Source organism: Rana temporaria, chromosome 1, assembly GCF_905171775.1.
Source record: "Rana temporaria chromosome 1, aRanTem1.1, whole genome shotgun sequence".
In the NCBI taxonomy this organism is placed as follows: domain Eukaryota; kingdom Metazoa; phylum Chordata; class Amphibia; order Anura; family Ranidae; genus Rana; species Rana temporaria.
The window spans coordinates 247,612,315-247,633,089 of NC_053489.1; the positions used below are offsets into that span (position 1 = coordinate 247,612,315).

Here is a 20,775-nt window from a genome sequence, read left to right on the forward strand (position 1 = left end):
GATTGAGAATCAATTCTAGAAAATGAGCAGGAAATCCTAGGGCCTCTAAAGTTGCTGACATGTAGTCCCAGGCCACCCGATCAAACGCCTTCTCAACATCAAGGGACAAGAAGAAACCTTCAGTGGGAGAGGCAGAGAGCCAATATTGAATGTTAATAGCTTTTAGGGTGTTATCTCTGGCCTCTCGGCCAGGGACAAAACCAACTTGATCAAGTGGTATTAATTTGGGTATAAGAGGGAGGAGGCGATTTGCAAGGATTTTGGCGTATAATTTTAGGTCTACATTAAGAAGGGAGATAGGTCTATAGTTAGACACTAATGTTTCATCCTTGCCTGGTTTAGGTATAAGGGTGATATGGGCTTCTAGTAGGTCTTTGAGAGTATGGGAAGAAGATGATAAATTATTAAATGCAGAAATAAAATGTGGGTTGAGAATATCTTGAAATGATTTATAGTAACTAACGGTTATGCCATCGGGGCCTGGACTCTTTCCTGGTTTAAGTTGTTTTAAAGCATTTACCGTTTCTAATGCATTAATAGGGACATCTAAGTGCTCAGAATCTTTCTGTGAAATAGGGGAAGGACAGTATTGTTTTAAGAATTCGTCAACAATGTCCCTTCTTTCGGGAGAGTGGCCTTTTTTGTGTGTGAGAGGTAAGTTGTATACATTTTTGAAATAGTGGACAAATTGATTTGAAATATCCTCTGGAGAAGAAAAAGATTTACCAGTGGGATCCCGAATTGAGTGGATGGCATTAGCTGCCTTCCTAAGTTGTAGGGCTCTAGCTAGGTATTTACCTGACTTATTGCCAAATTCATAAAACAGCTTCTTCGTAAGGGTATATTTGCGTCTTATAGTTTTACCCAGTATTTCCAATAGATCTTCACAGGCTTTAATTAGTTCAGTAAGGGTTTGGGAGGCCAAAGATAATTTATGAGCTCTCTCTAGAGTGTGTATCTTAGCCGATAGAGTGGCAATCTGTTCTCTCATTTGTTTATTTCTATTTGTCATCAAGGACAAAAGTTCCCCACAAATGACACATTTATGTGCTGCCCACACAGTGGCCGGCGTGGAATCAGCAGTCACATTTTCGGAGAAGTATTGTGTGAGTCTTGTGTGGATTTTTTGAGTAATCACCGGATCTGTCAAAAGTGAGTTATCAAGATGCCACATTTTATGACATGTTGAAGCCATCGGTAAGGTCAGTGTTATGTTGACGGGATTGTGGTCAGAGATAATCATAGGATCTATGGTAGCTTTAGAGAGCATTGAAAGGTCCCTTTGGGAAATAAAAATATGATCGATTCTTGTATATTTATCATGTGGTGCCGAATAAAATGTGAAATCTCTTTCATTTGGGTGAAGCGTTCTCCAAGCATCATGAAGAGTTAAATCTCGAAGGAGATTTTTAATAACCTGTAAGGCTCTGTAAGGCATAGATGAGGATGTGGTGGAGGAATCCCGTGAAGGGTTGAGAGCAACATTGAAATCCCCTCCCAAAACAAGAATTCCAGAATAAAATTCAGTAAGTTGTTGGAGGGTATTTCTAAAAAATGTGACCTGACTCTTGTTTGGTGAATATATGTTCGCCAACGTAATTGGTCTATTGTGTGAGGTCCCTTTAAGAAATAAGAATCTACCATCTTCATCTCTCTTGACTTCTGTAATAAGTATGGGGCATGTCTTGGAAATTAGTATAGTAACACCTTTAGTCTTAGAAACGGTTGTGGAAGCGTGGTATACAATTGGGAAATATTGATTAAAGAGTTTAGGGATAGCGTCTGAGTGAAAATGTGTTTCTTGTATGAATGCTATGTGTATTTTATCTTTTTGAAGTAGGTACAACAATTTTGATCTTTTTTTGGGAGTATTGAGACCACGTACATTTAGGGAACATATTTTAATTTGAGTACTGGGGTGTATCAAAGTGTGGTGTGTGTTATTGTGGGCAGGAGCAAATGTCATTATAATGACAGTAACACGCACAAAAGGGTTAAAAGGTAAATAAGAAACCTCAAGGGGTTAGGGACGAGGTAATGAGCGCTTGCCTAAAGGGAAAAACAACAAGGGAAAAGAAACTAGGGAAAATAAATTAGGTAAGGATGGGAGGGAAAAGAGGCTATCACCGTCCGAAAATGGAGGGATAAAAATTAAAACCGTACAGTGAAAGGAAATTGGTCTCTAGAATGGACAAGACCTTTCTCTAACACTGAGTGGGGTTTGGTAAAAACCTAACACCAAAAACGATTCTCAACCGCGAGAGATCCCACCATCGTCTAAGTCAAGGGATTATGAAGGAAGGATGTAGATAATGGAGATGAGTAACAGGGGTAAATATAATAGCCCATAAAGTGTAATATATTAGAGAATAAAGGAGTCAGTATGTGAAATTGTGTAACGAAATAAATGAAGTTATAAACATATATCTATAACGTGAAGTATATGAGATATCTTGACCGAATAAAATATCTAAGTCTGTCAATGTTACGTATATAGTAATTAGGTTGAACGATAAAAGAATGAGCATGGAGAAATACATTGTAAAATATAAGAAACCTCAATAATAATAGTTAATGATAATAAATACTAAAATTAAGTGAAGCCACCCGGTAAAACAATTACATAGACCTGTAAAAAGTGGTAAGCTCTAATAAAACTTGTTACGTTCTTGGAGATGTATCAATTCATTCAAAAGATATAGGAGTAGCTAAGTAGTTGCCTTGTGCTACAATGTAGATCTATTAATCAAAACATTCCGATCAGAACTACTAAGATACATTAAATGAATATAGGAAACAGTAAATTAAATAAGTAGATGGCAGTATAATCTAAGAAATTGTAGATTTCAATAAGATTGTAAGAAATCCCGTATCTCTTGCTTGAATATTTAGCATAGTATGAGTAATTGTGATAGGTTTAAGCTTAGTAATATGTATCATCAAATGAAAATCAGGCAATTGATGACAAAATTATTATTAAATAATGATGATATGATGAGCTCCAATCATTCTGCTGGGTTTTACTCAGCTTTGATACTATAACATAGATACGTTGTTAGACCATAAAGATGTAGGTTGGACTAATGAAAGGCGAATGCTCATCTACTGTCTATCCTATACATTTATAACGTACATTCATATCAGACAAAATGCTACTAGGTCTGATTAATAACTTCTGGACTGTAAGGGAATAAAAGACATGCATGGTGAATGGCATTGCAAGTTATTGTAAAGGAAAGCAGCAGAATTTGTTCTTTTTTCAGTTGTATCACTGTGCCTGTGCTTGTGCCGCAGACTTCTTTATTCTGAAATAAAACAAATAATTGAATTCATTAATTAAAAAAAGCGGTGAACAAACAAGAAGCTTAAAAATACAATGTTGGGCAAAGTTGTTCCCAAATTAAAAATATGGTGATTCCCGGGCTGCTGCCGATCTGGACTATGCTGATTGTAGGGCTGCCGCCCAGCTGGACTATGCTGATTCCCAGGGCTGCCGCCCAGCTGGACTATGCTGATTCCCAGGTTGCCGCCCATCTGGACTATGCTGATTCCCGGGCCGCCCCCCAGCTGGACTATGCCAATCCACTACTTGCTGTCAAGCCAGACTTTGTTGACAGGATTAAACTCCCGCCTGCTGATGTGTCTGGGTCTTCTAAAGTTCCGGTGTTATATGGTATAGTTTTCTGTGTGAATTAGGATCCTTCCTGTTGTCCGCTCTTTTCGCAGCCAGCTGATCCTGTTATGCCAAGGCCAGGAGGTCCTGATATCCACTCTGAACATGAGAACTGTCTCTGCTGTTCCAGCCCCAGTAGTAGAGGTCCTATGGGAAAGGGCAGTGTTCCATATGAACTTTGTCCTGACCGAGGGGTCATATCTGCAATCCCTAGCGCATTTGGGGACCCGAGTGGGTTAACCTATGCCCTGGGTAGACCTGAGTGGCATCAGGGTACCTACATGGACCAGGGACTTTGGCATTAAGCGTCCAGGTAATTTTCAGTGTCCCACAGGATGCGTTTAAGAATTGTAAGCCTTTGGTGTTGTGCCTCAAGGATCTGACAAGCAGAAAACCCAGACAGTTTTGGGACCCCGGCGGCGGGATTCTAAGCCAGACTCCAGATCTTGACAGTGGGGTACCCAGTTGGTTTGCAGGACCCGGTATTGGGGCCCTAGGGAGCGTCCAGACACTGCTCCTTAAGGAGGGAATATGTTAGGCATGATTTCAGCTGCTGGTGGCACTGTGCTGCTCTGGGCAGTTTCTGCAGTTCTAGTGTCCACCAGCAGGTTTTCCGCAGAAACCAGCACGTCGTAAAAATCAGCCACACCTGAATTCAGCCATTGGGTGGCTATTTAAGGCTGCTCCTACCTTACCCCAGTGCGTCACTATTCTGATCACCAGCTTGCTGCCAGTCGTGCCTGATACCTGTCCTGAAGCTTCCTGTACCCCTCTGCCTTGTTTTTGGCTCCCTCTGCCTTGCTTCTGCTTGAGTACCCAGTTGTGATCCCCCTTCCTTGCATTCCCTGTACCCTTGTCCCTTATATTGTATTTTGTATATAGTCAGTTGTTAGGGTCATCCGTTACTTTGTCTTTGGGGTTTTGCTCACTGGTGTGTATGTTTATTGGTGTCTGTTCACTATTAATAAACCTCACTTTAGGCACTTACCGACTAGCCACAGTATATATACGTTGGTCCGTGCACGATAAACTACAGGCGCGCGTCACCGGGAGCTTGCCCATGGGCTTGATGTCTGCCGGTGACCCACAATCGCGGTACACAGAGGCTCAATGGGGCTCTGCATATGTAAATAATGCGGATCCCCATTCTGTCAGGGGGCATCATGTAGATCTGCTGTTCCCAGTGATCGGGAACAGCGATCTCTGTGGTGTTCCAGTAAGCCCATCCCCCCTACAGTTAGAACACACTGACGGAACACAATTAACCACTTGATCGCCCCCTAGCACTGATCAATGTAATAATGTCACTGATCCACAAAAAGTGTCAATTGGGGTCAGATTTGTCTGCCACAATGTTGCAGTCCCTCTAAAAAAAAGCAGATCACCGTCATTACCAGTAAAAACATAAAAAAAAAGTCCATAAATCTATCGCATATTTTGTAGACGCTATAACTTTTGCACAAATCAATCAATTTTTTTAAAATTTTGGTGTGAAGTTCCCCTTAATATCCATACCAGACTCGAATGACCTGGTATGGACTGGTGGGGGGAACCTACACCGTTTTTTTTGTTTACTCTATATTGCCGGGAACAGGCAATTTATCACAGCCGCAAGCAATTTTAAATTACAATTTTTCCTTTGGAAATGTCATTTTGCTGCAGTACAGTAAAAAACACAAGAAACATGCACCGCTTTACAGGCATACTATAGACATCCCTCAGGCATGATATTCAAAGGAATTTTTTATTTTTATTGTTTCACTTTAAGCATTATTTAAATCTCTGTTCCCGAAAAAACGTCAGTTTTTAAAACCTTTTTTTTGCATTGATACATGTCCCCTGGGGCAGGACCCGGGTCCCCAAACACTTTTTATGGCAAAGAACTTGCATATAAGTCTTCAGTGAGAACTTTGGATTTTGTGGGTTCGAGCCCCATTGACTTTCACTATTCCAGCATATGTGATCTGACAGGCATTATTACCGGCAATAACGCTGCTTTTCATTTGCATTAGCGCCCAATTTCTGGGAGTTAAATTCTTATTGGGCTTATTTGAGCGCTAATTTTTTGCACTGCAGGATAATTTTTCAGCGCTATAGTAAGTGACCCCCATAGTGACTATATATATATATATATATATATGTATATATATATATATATATATATATATATATATATATATATATATATAGTGACGATATATATTTATATATAGTAACAATATATATTTATATATAGTGACGATATATATTTATATATAGTAACAATATATATTTATATATAGTGACGATATATATTTATATATAGTGACTATGGGCCAAATCCACAAAAGGGATACGACGGCGTAATTGCTGTAACGCCGTCGTATCCCTGTTCCTAACTATGGAACTGATCCACAGAATCAGTTTTCCATAGTTAGGCAGAAGATCCCGCATGTGTAAGGGACTTACACTGCCGGATCTTAGGATCTTTGTGTCGAAATGCCGCCTCAGGTATGCAAATTAGCACTTACGGAGATCCACAAAGCTTTTCAGCTTTGTTTTTTCTCCGTAAGTTTTAGTTTGCATACGCAAAATTAGGGCTGCTTTTACATGGTGTAAAGTTAGTACACCATGTAAAAGCAGACCTTTCTGTCCAGCGACGCGATTTTTTTTAAATTTAAAAAAAAAAAACTCCCGCCATATCTTTTTTTTTTCCCGACACAACTTTATTGACCCGTCGCAATCCACAAAGCTCGTCGTAACGTAATTTCGCGCTATGCACATCGGGAAAATGACGTCATGAGCATGCCAGGTACGGCCGGCGCGGGAGCGCACCTAATTTAAATGGGAATCGCCCCCATTTGAATAGGAACGCCTTGCGACGGCGGAATTTAAGTTACACAGCCCAAAATTTCTAGGTAAGTGCTTTGTGGATCGGGCACTTAGGTAGAAATTTTAGGGCAGTGTAACTTAAATGGGAAAAATTAAGTTAGGCACGATCTTTGTGGATTTGGCCCTATATATATATATATATATACATAGCCAGATTCAGAAAGACTGGCTTAAGTTTGTGCGGGCGTAGCGTATCTCAGATACACTACGCCGCCGTAACTTAGAGAGGCAGGTACCGTATTCACAAAGAACTTGCGTCCTAAGTTACGGCGACGTAGTGTAAATGGGCCGGCGTAAGCCAGCGTAATTCAAAGTAGGCGTGGCTACAACGACGCTACATACGGACATAGCCTGCGGTCCACCGCGCTCCACCATCCACCAACCTCGATCCAGCGCCTGTCATAAACAGCTTCTGCTCAGCACGCGCGCAGCCCCTGGAGGATTTTAAACGGCGGTGACAGCGGTGATCGTATTCTATGCTTATTTTTCAGTGATTTATTGTACGGGCACTCACTTAAGGTTGTTAACCCTCTCAAGTCAGGTTCATTTAAGCAATATTGCACTATTTTTGTTTCTTTATTTGTCTTTCATGACACCTTGCTGAGAACTGTGTTTGACGTATTGATACCTGGAGGACCAGATGGTGTACCTATAGAGCTCCAACATCGCTCTATTGTGGCAATCTCACACCCTTGGTGGGTGAGTTTGGCTACAGAGGTATTTTTCTCTTGAATTGTTTTTGGTGCACTGACACTTAGGAGTCCACTACCTTTACACCAACTGGATCCACTGGGCTATTTATCCTTTTAGTTTTGAGTTGATATATCATCTCACTAGCGCTGTTTATCTTTTGAACTGTTTGTTCACACATTTAAGATACCTACTACCATTACTTTAAATGGGGCTTCCCTGTTTATTTTAACAGCTGCTTATTAGACGACACCTCTCTCACTTTTAGAGGTGTTCTCTCACACTTTATTTGGTAAAACTATATGCCACTTTACACACAGTCACTTTAAAGGTGTTGTTGCAACACTAAGCGCCGGCAGTGCAATAATAGGCCTTTCATTTGCACTCTTCACTGTAATTCAAAGTAGGCTGGTAGTTGGCATGTTGTATGGTAATGAATCGTGACCCCACGTAAATGACGCCCCAAACGAACGGCGCATGTGCCGTCCGTGGACGTATCCCAGTACGCATGCTCAAAATCACGTCGCAAATAGTCAATGCTTTTGACGTGAACGTAACCTACACCCAGCCCCATTCATGTACGACTTACGCAAAGGACATAAATTCGACGGCTGTTCCGACGTCCATACTTAACATTGGCTGCGCCATCTTTTTGGTGGTTTATCTTTACGCCTGAAAAATGCCTTACGTAAACGGTGTATCGGGCGCAAGTACGTTCGTGAATAGGCGTATCTTGCTCATTTGCATATTCTAGTCGTAAATCCACGTACACGCCCCTAGCGGCCAGCGTAAATATGCAGCTAAGATACGACGGCGTAGGAGACTTACGCCGGTCGTATATTAGTAACATTTAAGCGTATCTCAGTTTGAGAATACGCTTAAAGATACAACGGTGCAGATTCGGACTTACGACGGCGTATCTACTGATACGCCGTCGTAAGTCTTACTGAAACTGGCTAACAGTCACCATATTTAAATATGATAGTCACCATATATATTTATATATAGCCACCATATATATTTATATATAGTCACCTTATATTTATAGTGACCATGTATATTTATATAAAGTCACCTTATATTTATAGTGACCATATATATTTATATATAGTGACTATATATATTTATATAGTGACCATATATATTTATATAAAGTCACCATATATTTATAGTTACCATATATATTTATATATAGTCACCATATATATTTATATATAGATTCTATATATAGTCACCATATATAGGGTTTTAAGTGCTCAGTAAGCAAGTGGTTAAGGTAGGAAGTGACTGGCAGCGTGCTACACTCTCTCGGGGAAAAAATGGGTGTGGTCAAACTCTTAACAGTGGGAGGGACTTGATGGGTACAGAGTTTGGGAGAGTGCTAGATACAAAGTGTAGGGCTCTGGACTATGTTATGCACACGGTGAAGGGTTTTGAAGTGCATTGTGTATTGAGTGCAGGAGAGTGGTAGGTTCTGGAGTGTGTTACGTACACAGTGCATGGATTTGGAGTGTGTTACGTACAGAGTTTTGGAGTGCATTACGTACAGAAAGGTGGGTTCTGGAGTAAGTTACGAATAGGGTTCAAGAGAGCGCTAGGTACAGAGTCCAATCATCTATTAACATCTCACTATTGTACCTCTCCTCAGCTATAGCCTCCACACATACAAACCACACACATACAAACCACACACATACAAACCACACACACATACAAAACACACACACACATACAAACTACACACATACAACCCCCCCCCACACACACACACACATACAAAACACACACACACACACACACACACATACAAACCACACACACACACATACAAAACACACACACAAAACACACACACACACACACATACAAACCACACACACACACACACACATACAAACCACACACACACACACACACACAAAACACACACACACATACAAACCACACACACACACATACAAAACACACACACATACAAAACACATACACATACAAACCACACACACATACACATACAAAACACAAAACCTCTCCTCTGCCCTCCCCTTCCCCAAAGTTCTAACATCTTCCACATGGTTATCTTTGTAAAAGTACCTTTCTGTAGCTGGCTCTGTCACCGTCTTGTTTACTTTTTCAGTGCACTAACTGTACACTCTTCTCATTTCCAACTCCCAATCTCCCCTCTCAGGGCAGGAAGGGGATAAGGATAATGATGCAGCTCACCCCCCTCCTTCACTCAATCATGCTGCACAGTGCACTCATAGACCAGTTCTTGTCCCGGCTCTCAGTGCAGAGCAGGGAGGCCGCTATAGGAGCTGTGGGGGAGAGCTCAGCTGTTACTTTTGATGGCAGAAGCCATGCTGTCAGTGCAGGGCTTCCACATGTCTGAAAAAAACTCTGCTCCACAATGTATAAGCATGCTGTTTCTCTATACACTGATTGCTTGACAAAATGGCGTGTATGAGTAGTAGTCCCGCCCATCCCCGACTTCAAGGCTTGAATCTGACAGCTGCACAGAGCACACCCAGCGGGTTTTCTGACCAATCCCTGGCTGTGCTTGATATTCACACTTGTGCTGTAAGTTACAACATAAATAACTGATGAAGTGATGCTGGACAAAGTCCTTGTACAGCAGGATAGCGGGACAGTTTTAAATGCAGGAAAGTACCGCCCAATCCGAGACTGTTGGGAGGTATGCATGTATAAAACAGAGTGTAAAAAAGGAAAAAAAATATATATAGTCTGATACTAACATTTTGGGTTATTTTGCAAACTGAGTTAATCTTAAATGCTGTAAATGATGATTATACCTTTGTTGAATTACAAGTAAGTAGCCACCGAAGATGCCAAGTACAAATATCAAGACTATAATTTTTCCAGCAAGTAGGCTTCCATAGAACTTTAAACCTGTAAAACAAACAATAATGTGTATTAAAAATAATTTATAATAGTTTTATTCACTTTTTGAAATCATGCCTCATAATTATAATGCCATGTGGACTGATGTAAATATGTGAAAATATCCATACCTGGAAAAATTCCTAACATTTCCAACAGCTACAGTATATGAATAAAAGCTTTTACTATTTTATGTTTTTACAGTTATTAGTGCTAATGACGGGCTGTACAATGTAGTAAATGCATAGCCATGGCATAGTGAATACATACAGGAAGCATTCTTAAAAGCCTGATTTAGAATATGACACGCCCCTCTTTAACATTTCTGCTTGGTTTTACTTGTATGAGGTTGAAAACTGAAGCATACCTTGTATAATAAAGTTTTCTTTTATAAAAGACAATAAAATGGAAGAACTCTTAAACATATCTACTGGGATAAATGTCCGTGAAACTATACCTTTTTTTGACAGGATGCTGCCTTCGGAATTATTCTCCTGGCATTGTCTTTGGTCTCTTCCTAAAACAGGACATCATTATATTTCAATTAGAATACTAATAATAATAATAATAATAATAATAATAATAATTAAAAAAAAATCTGCTACATTATACTGTAGATAAAAACCATACTTTGGGCTTAAAGAGGAACTGCAGTATGCTCACATAATTTGTAATACAAACATCTTTGCCATTCTGAAGCTTCCCTCCAAACACTTATTTTATATATACTGTGGTTCATGTCCTTGCCAAATATGCTGCAGAAATCTCCTTCCACTAAGTCTGGCCGCAACCATTTTAACTGTGGGCAGCTAAAGGTGCTGCCTGTTCACTTCCTGGATTTACACAGACACAAAGAGGCACACCTCCAGCTATGCAGCTCTCATTGTCCCGCTTATGACCCAACCCCCCTCCTTTCCTGACAAACTCTCAGGAGAGTGAGAGAGAGAGAGAGAGCTGTAGAAGGTATTTACAGGCAGTAAAAAAATGTTTTACTATCCAAAGTTAAAACAAGAGCAGAGAATTTAATAGATGGAAAGTTGAAGTTCCGCCTCCCCAATGTGAGATAAGGCCTTGTATATACAATATAGGTGTATACAGTGGCTTGAAAAATATTCATACCCCTTAAAATTTTCCACATTTTGTCATGTTACAACCAAAAACTTAAATGTATTTTATTGAGATTTTCTATGATAGACCAACAAAAAGTGGCACATAATTGTGTGAAGTTGTTATAACAAATGGTTTTCGTTTTTTTTTTTTTACAAATAATTATGTGACAAGTGTGGCGTGCATTTGTATTCAGCTCCTTTTACTCTGATACCCCTAACTAAAATCTAGTGGAACCAATTTCCTTCAGAAGTCACCTAATTAGTAAATATAGTCCACCTGTGTGTAATTTTTTTCTTTTAATACTCTTTATTAAACTTTTCCTTTTTCTTTTTTACACAACACATATATACAATTTAATAAGCAAAACACTTGTCTCCAGTTCTTGATAGTTACAGCCGGTAACACTGGGGCGATTTGTCAGACGGCAATAGAACCGTTCTAATAGGAGCAACGCAAGTCGCTCCGACTAAGAAAAAGGTTCTTGTACGACTTCGGGGGCGGCTCGGGCCGACCTGCATTGACTTCTATACAGAGGTCATTTTGCAGGTCGCCTCTGAAGTCGTCTTCAGGATGCCTTGCGGAGTTGCCCCTGAAGTCGTGTCGCCTAAGTGTGAACCGGCTCTTAGTGTAATTTAATCTTAGTATAAAATACAGGTGTTCTGTGAAGCCCTCAGAGGTTTGTTAGAGAACCTTAGTGAACAAACAGCATCATGAAGGCCAAGGAACACACCAGACAGGTCAGAGATAAAATTGTGGAGAAGTTTAAAGCAGGTTATAGGTTATAAAAAATATCCCAAGCTTTGAACATCTCACAGAGTACTGTTCAATCCATTATCTGAAAATGAAGAGTATGGTAAAACTGAAAACCTACAAAGACATGGCCGTCCACCTAAACTGACAGACCGGGCAAGAAGAGCATTAATCAGAGAAGCAGCCAAGAGGCCCATGGTAACTCTGGAGGAGCTGCAGAGATCCACAGCTCAGGTAGGAGAATCTGTCCACAGGACAACTATTAGTTGAGCACTCCACAAATCTGGCCTTTATGGAAGAGTGGCCATTGTTGAAAGAAAGCCATAAGAAGTCCAGTTTTCAGTTCGCATGAAGCCATGTGTGGGAGACAGCAAACATGTGGAAGAAGGTGCTCTGGTCAGATGAGTTTAAAATTTAACAATTTGACCTAAAAGCAAAATGTTATGTGTGGTGGAAAACTAACACTGCACATCACCCTGAACACACCATCCCCACCATGAAACATGGTGGTGCATCATGTTGTGGGGATGATTTTCTTCAGCAGGGACAGGAAAGCTGGTAAGAGTTGGTGGGAAGATGGATGGAGCCAAATACAGGGCAATCTTAGAAGAAAACCTGTTGGAGTCTACAAAAGACTTGCGACTGCAGGTTCACAGTCCAACAGGACAATGACCCTAAACATACAACCAGAGCTACAATGGAATGGTTTAGATAAAAGCATATTCATGTGTTAGAATGGTCCAGTCAAAGTCCAGACCTAAATCCAATTGAGAATCTGTGGCAAGACTTGAAAATTGCTGATCACAGACGCTCTCCATCCAATCTGACAGAGATTGAGCTATTTTGCAAAAAAAAATTAGCAAAAATGTCACACTCTAGATGTGCAAAGCTGGTAGAGACATTCCCAAAAAGACTTGCAGCTGTAATTGCAGTGAAAGTTGGTTCTACAAAGTATTGACTCAGGGGGGCTGAATACAAATGCATGCCACACTTTTCAGATATTTATTTGTAAGAAATTTTGAAAGCCATTTGTCATTTTCCTTTCCTTCCTTTCCTTTCTTTCCACAATTATGTGCCACTTTGTGTTAGTCTATCACATATAATCCCAATAAAATACATTAACGTTTTTGGTTGCAACATGACAAAATGTGGAAAATTTCCAGGGGTATGAATACTTTTTCAAGGCACTGTATATACAGTGTGTGTGTGTGTATATATATATATATATATATATATATATATATATATATATATATATATATATATACAGTATCTCACATGTCTCATGTGACAACACTGAAGAAATTACACTTGACTACAATGTAAATTAGTGAGTGTACAGCTTGTATAACAGTGTAAATTTGCTGTCTCCTCAAAATAACTCAACACACAGCCATTAATGTCTAAACTGCTGGCAATAAAAGTGAGTACACCCCTAAGTGAAAATGTTCAAATTAGACCCAATTAGCCATTTTCCCTCCACGATGTCATGTGACTCGTTAGTGTTACAAGGTCTCAGGTGTGAATGGGAAGAAGGTGTGTTAAATTTGGTGTTATCGCTCTTACTCTCTCATATTGGTCATTGGAAGTTCAACATGGCACCTCATGGCAAAGACCTCTCAGAGGATCTGAAAAAAATAATTTTTTCTCTTAAGGCTGGGGAAATTAAAGATTAATTCCTCGATTAATCTTTAATTTTTTTGATCGATCAAAATTCTTTTGATCGATCAAAATTCTTTTGATTGATCAAAATTCTTGACGTCACCGGACAGCTTGGATAGTGAGACTTACCCTGCTGGATGCGAGCAAACTGCACCCATTGGATTGAGGTACCTTTGCATCTGTGGAGCAGGAGGATGCATCAGGCTCCATCAGGGGAAGGGGGCAAAAATAACCATCGTTTTCCTGTCCTAAGCAGTTTTATGCAGACAATTCTTTGTGTATCGGCAACATCTGTTCCATGCGAAAGACTGTTCAGTTCTTCAGGGTATATTGTCAATAAAATGCGATCATGTCTGCTTCCAGAAAATGTAAACACTCTGGTATGTCTGTGTGACTGGCTAAAGTGATGCCTACTTGCCTACTATAAAGCTACTGACAGTCAATATACTAGATACGTTTTATAATTAAAGTTAAACTAACTTGCTATGTTTTTCTTAAAGTTTAATAAGAAAAAACTACTTATGTCAGTGCTACAGTTTGAATTTAAAATGTATTCGTGTGAACTGTGAAGTTAAGTCATGGATTGTGGAAACTAACTAGTGTCGGGTGATTGTATATAGTGTATATCACATTTACCACTGACTAATGCAGAGTTGCAATGCAAGGAGATCAGCTAAAAGTTGTTGGATCTGTAAGTGCGTTATAATTAATCGAAATTAGTCGATTCATCGATTAAAAAAAAATCGTTTAATCGAACACAAAATTTTTAATCAGTAACAGCCCTAGTTTCTCTACATAAAGATGGCCTAGGCACCTTGAATCCACATTAGGGGATGCCCCTCTGGTCAAACCAAATCTACCATTTACAAAGCTTTATTACCCTCAGTCCACTTTGGTCTGGAGGATTTGTTCTCTAAGTGGCAGGGCAGTATCGACTGGGAGTATCCTTCTCTACAACTTATATCTGTCAGAGATCGGTTGATACAATTTAAACTGATTCACAAGGTCAATTTGTCACCCCAAATATTATTCAAAATGTACCCAAATTCCTCCTCCAACTGTTGGAAGTGTGGTATAGCAGATGCCGACTTCATCCATATGTTATGGTCCTGTCCCAGAATCCAGTCCTTTTTGGAAGGAGGGCATGAACCTCATTGAAACTTTGATCATGATTCATGTTCTCTTAATGTGTCGATCTGCTTCCTGGGTCTGGAGGGCTCCCTGGCTTGCCGTTGAGCAACCAGAACACTAATAGGACTCCTGTTATTTTATGCTAGGGAGGCTTTAATCATAACATGGAAACAACCGGAGATACTAATGACGTCACGAGCATGCGCAGTACGGCCGGCACGGGAGCGCGCCTCATTTAAATGGTAATCGCTCCCTGGAGAAGAGGAACGCCTTGCGCCGGCCCGATTTAAGTTACACCGCTCAAAATTTCTAGGTAAGTGCTTTGTGGATCGGGCACTTAGTTAGAGATTTTGCGGCGGTGTAACTTAAATGGAAAAAGTTACGTTGCGACAGTTTTTTGAGGATTAGGCCCGGAGTTCCTGCACTTTTTTCACAGCAGGAACTCAGTTCCCTTTGCAGGACTAGAGCAGCCGAGAGCAGCCGAGCCGCCCGAGCCAATCCTCCACTAAGCGGCGATGCCCAGCTCGAGTCACTGTCAGGGGCAGGCGAACCTTAGTAATCCTTTATGTTACTGGCCGCTTCCTGTATATGGATTCATCAGGTAGTGTGTGGGTGTTCCGTCACTTCCTCGATGCCGCAATGTCTCCTGGGAGCTTTTGTCATTGTTCCCAGGAGACATTGCGGAGGTCTGCCGTGAGTTATCGCAGGAATTAGTCAGAACTAGTGTTTCCATTGGAAGAATTCATCTATTGTGGTAACAACCCAAAATTTGGGATATTCTTTCACTTTCACTCTAGGTGATAACTGCAAACAGGACATATTTAATGAAAAAATAAATAAATGGCTAATGGGGCACAGACAGCAATAAAAAATTGGCAAGTGTTCTATTTCCTCTCCACTTCATCCAACAAAAAAAAAAGTTTTGCCTTCAGCTAGACTTTAAAGGGGTTGTAAACCTTTGTGTTTTTTCCCCTTAATGCATCCTATGCATTAAGGTGAAAAAAACCCTTGCAGTCACTGGCCCCTTCCAAGCCCCCGTTTTACTTACCTGACCCCTGAATTTCCGTGGGCGCGATCCCGCATTGCTTTCCCCAGCTCTTGTCGGCTCTTCATTGAATGATTGATAGCAGCGCAGCCATTGGCTCCTGCTGCTGTCAATCAAGTCAGTGACGCGGTGCGTCGGGGGGCAGGGGCTGATTCATACATTTGGCAGCTATGGCCGCCGAGTGTATCACACGAATGGCATTGAAGTATTTACATGTTCTCAGTGCCAGGACCAGGGCAAAGTCCCCAAACTGGCCCCCTGCCCCCCCCCCCCCCCGTGATGTACAAGCATAGGGGATCCTACGCCCAGCAGTCACTTGTTAAATCACTGCTGCTGTCACTACTCCTGTCAGCCTTGCAACAGAACCAAGGTGCCACCATCTCTACAGCAAACTATTGCACCCAGGGCAATTGTCCCTTTCGTCCACCCTTGTCCTGGCCCTGCTGACATCACACCCACCTAGAGTGGTCTGCTGTAACACCACTAACCACCTGGTATACTGCCACCTTCTGGACACTTGACAAATGTGCTTATATGTTCATTTTACATGTGAGTGCAATATATAATTTTCATTTGTATTCAGTTTTAATAAATACTACACTCAGGTAATGGCGCTCTCTCTCTCCCTCTTTCTTTATTTTTTGATGTTTACATGTTCTGCTAATGGGAACTGTCCCAGATCCCGCAGGAAGGAGAGACTGCTGACACTAGCATCATATGAACTTTTCATGTTTTTATGGACTCATAGTTGTAATATAATAATAATAATTTTTCCTTGTTTGTGTTATATGATGTAAATTTGTGCGCTAGAACCATTTTGTGTCTGGGTGTGTACTTTGCATAGCACTGTCACACACCGTTTCCAGGTTTCCAGCTAGAGCCAGGCTCATCGGCTCCTCTAGGTCGCAGCGCCGCCGCCAGCACAGTTCTCTGTGCTCCTCTGAGTTCTCCCACCCGCCCCCGGCTGTGAGTGATGGGCCAGGACTAACGTGGCTCCTCTGTAGGTGGAGTGCACAGTGAAGCACAGCGTGCTGACAGGGAAGGGAGGTGAAGGACTTGTTGTGCCGACACTGCCGAGTGCATGATCGCACTCAGCACACTTACAGACAGTTTTACAGGTACAGGCAGCAGCGCTGGCTAGTGTGTATAGAGTGACACCTGCGAGTGCGCCCCCCCCTCCTCCAGCAAATTGTACCGCCCAGGGCACCTGCCCCTTCCGCCCCTGCCTTGTACCGGCCCTGCATGTTCTTATCAAGCAGTGAAAGTGCTTTAAATGTTGTATAGGCACAGGTGCACTTTAAAATAGTATTTAGATATGTATGTACTATAATGATTTTTTTTTGCTTTGTCAAGACATTTGTTTAATATATTCAACATTTAAATGTCTTTTAGCTAAAAACAAAACCTACCTTCTACTGACAAGAATTGCTCAAAACTTCTTTGAGATAGGATCTCTTCTCCTAATAGTGTTACAAATGCCCGACAGGAATAGCATCCATCAAAAATCAGCGTGTAATCCAAGGTAAAAGGATTAACCTGATTACTTGATTCTATTTCTATTCCATTTAGATAAAAACGATATCCATGGATTTGGGAAAAGGAAGAATTCGGTACGTCACATACCAGTTCTACTTGCTGAGTTTGGCTTTGAAGGCTGTAGGCGTAACGCAAACTTGGCATTGGAGGCTGCTCTGAAAAACAGTTTATTGCATGATAATTGCAATGAAAATTGCACATATAAAAACAACTAACCTTGATTTTTTAAAGCTAATGGTAAGGTTAAAGAACATGTTAAACCTTGCATGGGAACCAGTGCACATAGTAGACATATGCAGAATGCAAAAATATATTTCTTTTAGTTTCAGATAGATTCGTTGTTACTAATTTAGTTTTGTTGATTCAAATTCGGATTGTTTGAAAAGTATTCGATGATTCGATTTCTGTGTGAACAATAGCTGGATGAAGGAGTGGGCCGGTGAAGCCTGCCGCCGCATCCTTGTCAGTGGGAGGCCCCCCAACCCCCAACCCAAGGCACCTTTTTTCCATGTTAATGGGGACAAGGGCCTCTTCCCCACAACCCTGGGCGGTGGTTGTGGGCATCTGCAGGTAGGGAGATTATCAGAATCTGGGAGCCCCCTTTAGGAAGGCGGTCTCCAGACAGTGCCAGCACTAGGGGGGCTGAGGGGGCCATGACCCCCCAATATTATAGTATGTGTCCCCCACGTGCCCCCCAAGCATTAAAACATCTGGCACCGCGACTGTCTGACTGACTCGTCTCTTGTCTGTCAGTCTCGGAGCCGCTGCCTCAAGGAAGTTGGGGCTAGGTGACGTCACATGATGGCCGCTGGCCACCGCTGTTGTTTCTGGGAGTTGTTGTCTGCAGCGGCGGCTGCGTGCTGAAGCTCCCTGCTCTCAGTGGGTAGAAACTAGAGAGCCAGCCTAAGATAGCTACAACTACCGGCCACTGTGGTCGGATCTCTTGGAGCTGGACAGTGGACACACACGTGGCTGGCCTGGGCATGCCACTGGTGGCTGCAGTACAGCGTGCTGTGTGCATGCACCAGAAGTCGACCCCAGTTGACAGGAGCATCACCCACCCCCCTAGGACTGGAGGAGGCCATGCAAGGAGGAGGACCTGTCCTGCTGAGCTCTAAACCTGAGCTGACAGCTGTCGATTTGGCCCATAGCTGAGGTGAGAGACCCTGACACCACCAGCTGACCCCCACACAATCATTCCATCTATCTCAATGCCCATACACCTCATTTGCCCTGCCCCAATGCCCATGGCCTGTGAATCCTGCTGGGAGCTGACCACAGACCTGTGGGTCCTGCTGGCCAGTCATCTATGGCTCCTGCTGGCTGCTGGCCAGCAGGGCCCATAGGCCAGTGGCCAGCAGGACCCATAGGCTATTGTCTGCTCCCAGCAGGACCCACAGGTCCGCAGCCAGCCTGTGGGTCCTGCTGGGATCTGGTTCCGGACCTGTTGGTCCCGCTGGCCACTGACCTGTGGGGCCTGCTGGCCCCTATCCTAGGGTGACCAGAAGTCACCAGTTTCCAGGGACAGTCCCTGGACTGAGAACACCGTCCCTACTTTTGTCCCTGTCCCCCCATGTGCCCCCCCTAAATATGAAAGCTAGAGACGCCACTGTCCCCAGATCCTGCCCCCCCCATGTGAATGAGTATGGGTTACATAGTACCCATACCCATTCACCAAAAACTTGTAAAAAGTGAGTAAAGGCACAACATGAGTTTTTGACAATTCCTTTATCAAAAAATAAAAATGTTCCCCACTGTAGATCCATTGTCAATTATGACGTCTGCCACGCTGCTGGACCAGAAAAAAAGAGAAAAAACAGAAAAACCCTGTGTTCTCGCTGTCTACCTGCTCCGCCGTCTGACATTTATTAAAAGGCTGGCTCGTCCCCCCTTTTTCTGGCCTGTCAGGCTGCATGCTCTGCTAAGTATGAATTTTGGGGGGTACCCCACGCTGTTTTATTTTCAGAATTTTTCATTGGCTTCATTCTTTTGTTCACATTTCAGTTCTCAGTGGGAAAGCCCACTGACAGCTGATCAATCATTGGTTGTTAAGGATGTGGCAGCTGGCTTCCCGGCCTGCTCCCTAATAACAAGCTATTATTCACAAAGAATTTAAAACGGTCGATCCTTTTTTCAGCCGATCCGAATACGAATCATTCTGAAAATTTGAAATTCGTTAGAAAAGGAATATCCAAAATTAAATGAATTTCAACTAAATTTAATACTATGTTATTCAGAGATTTCTATACATCCAAACAACCAGAAAAGTTGCCCGAATTTACATTTAGACTGAAACAAATTGCACATGTGTAGCACATAACACTTGCCTTGATAACATTTGTGCAGTGGATGCCTTTAGATACTTTACATATTGCATAGTTCTCCAATCTGTATCCTGCATAAAACACCCAAAGATATCCCTTTGGAAACCTACCAAATACCCCAAAATATCCATATCCAAAAGATTTGGATGGTCTATTAGTCCCCAATCCCAGCTTATATTTTCTAACTTTCCAGCTCCAACATATTGTGGGCTGGGTCCTGGAAGACATACAGTTGTCAGCTTATATCATTCTTGAGTACCTATTTGTAGGTCTTATCCACTTACCCCAATATATCAAAAATTTACTCCCAGTGCCTACTGTACAACTTATGGGGAAGTTCTGGGAGACATGTACTGTATATGCATATGGGCAAATGACTCACTACCAGAGCCAACTTATTTTGTTTCTTGTTGTTGGCCGTGTGGTCATTTTTATATCAAAATCTTACCTATCACAAGCAAAACTTCTTCTTCGGTGAGTTGAGATTGGATTATTCTTCCTGTTATATTAACTGTATACTCACAGGAGTAATTCCCACTGTTCTTTGTCTGTAGTTCAGTATATCTCAGAACTCCAAAGTTATCAGATTCATATGTTGCTCTTCCATTTTGATAAAGTGTGATTCCAGTTACTGCTGAAGACTGTCCTTTGGGTAGTTGACATTGAAGGACTGCTGATTGATCTTTTATAAAGACATGTCTTTGGGGTGTCACAAAGAGTGATGGTGTGGGAGGTTGCTCTGGAAAAGAAACCATTACAGAACCAGCCAGTTCGTTTCAGTAAATAGTTTTTTGCTTCACAGTTTGTAATTTACATAGACTTCTATATGTTATACAATCTACACCATAAACTTACAAGAAAGTATCAATACCAGTACCAAACAGTTCTAAAAAAAGACAAGATCTATGATACGTCTAAAGAGGGCTTGATATAGCAACGTTTTTTTAAATATATTTTTACACATTTAGGAGTCAATGTATAAATTGACCACTGTACAGATATCATAAGTGTAGCGCTACCCCTTTAAGGGCGGCTGGATTTTCGGGTCCCCTTAGTAAGCACAGCCAGGTAACACACATTTTTAA

At 41.6% G+C, this 20,775-nt stretch overlaps 1 protein-coding gene across 1 annotated transcript in view; it reads right to left on the reverse strand.

The window, feature by feature from the left end:
• Positions 1-3,220: 3,220 nt before the first annotated feature.
• LOC120940256 overlaps positions 3,221-20,775 on the reverse strand; it is a 70,097-nt gene continuing 52,542 nt past the window's right edge. Inside the window, exons 5-9 of the mRNA XM_040353000.1 lie at positions 20,139-20,429; positions 17,240-17,521; positions 10,590-10,649; positions 10,045-10,141; positions 3,221-3,305 (exon numbers count right to left, since the gene is read on the reverse strand). Of these exons, the coding sequence (XP_040208934.1) occupies positions 3,269-3,305; positions 10,045-10,141; positions 10,590-10,649; positions 17,240-17,521; positions 20,139-20,429 (767 nt within the window). The 3' untranslated portion in view covers positions 3,221-3,268. The remainder of the gene's footprint in view (positions 3,306-10,044; positions 10,142-10,589; positions 10,650-17,239; positions 17,522-20,138; positions 20,430-20,775) is intronic.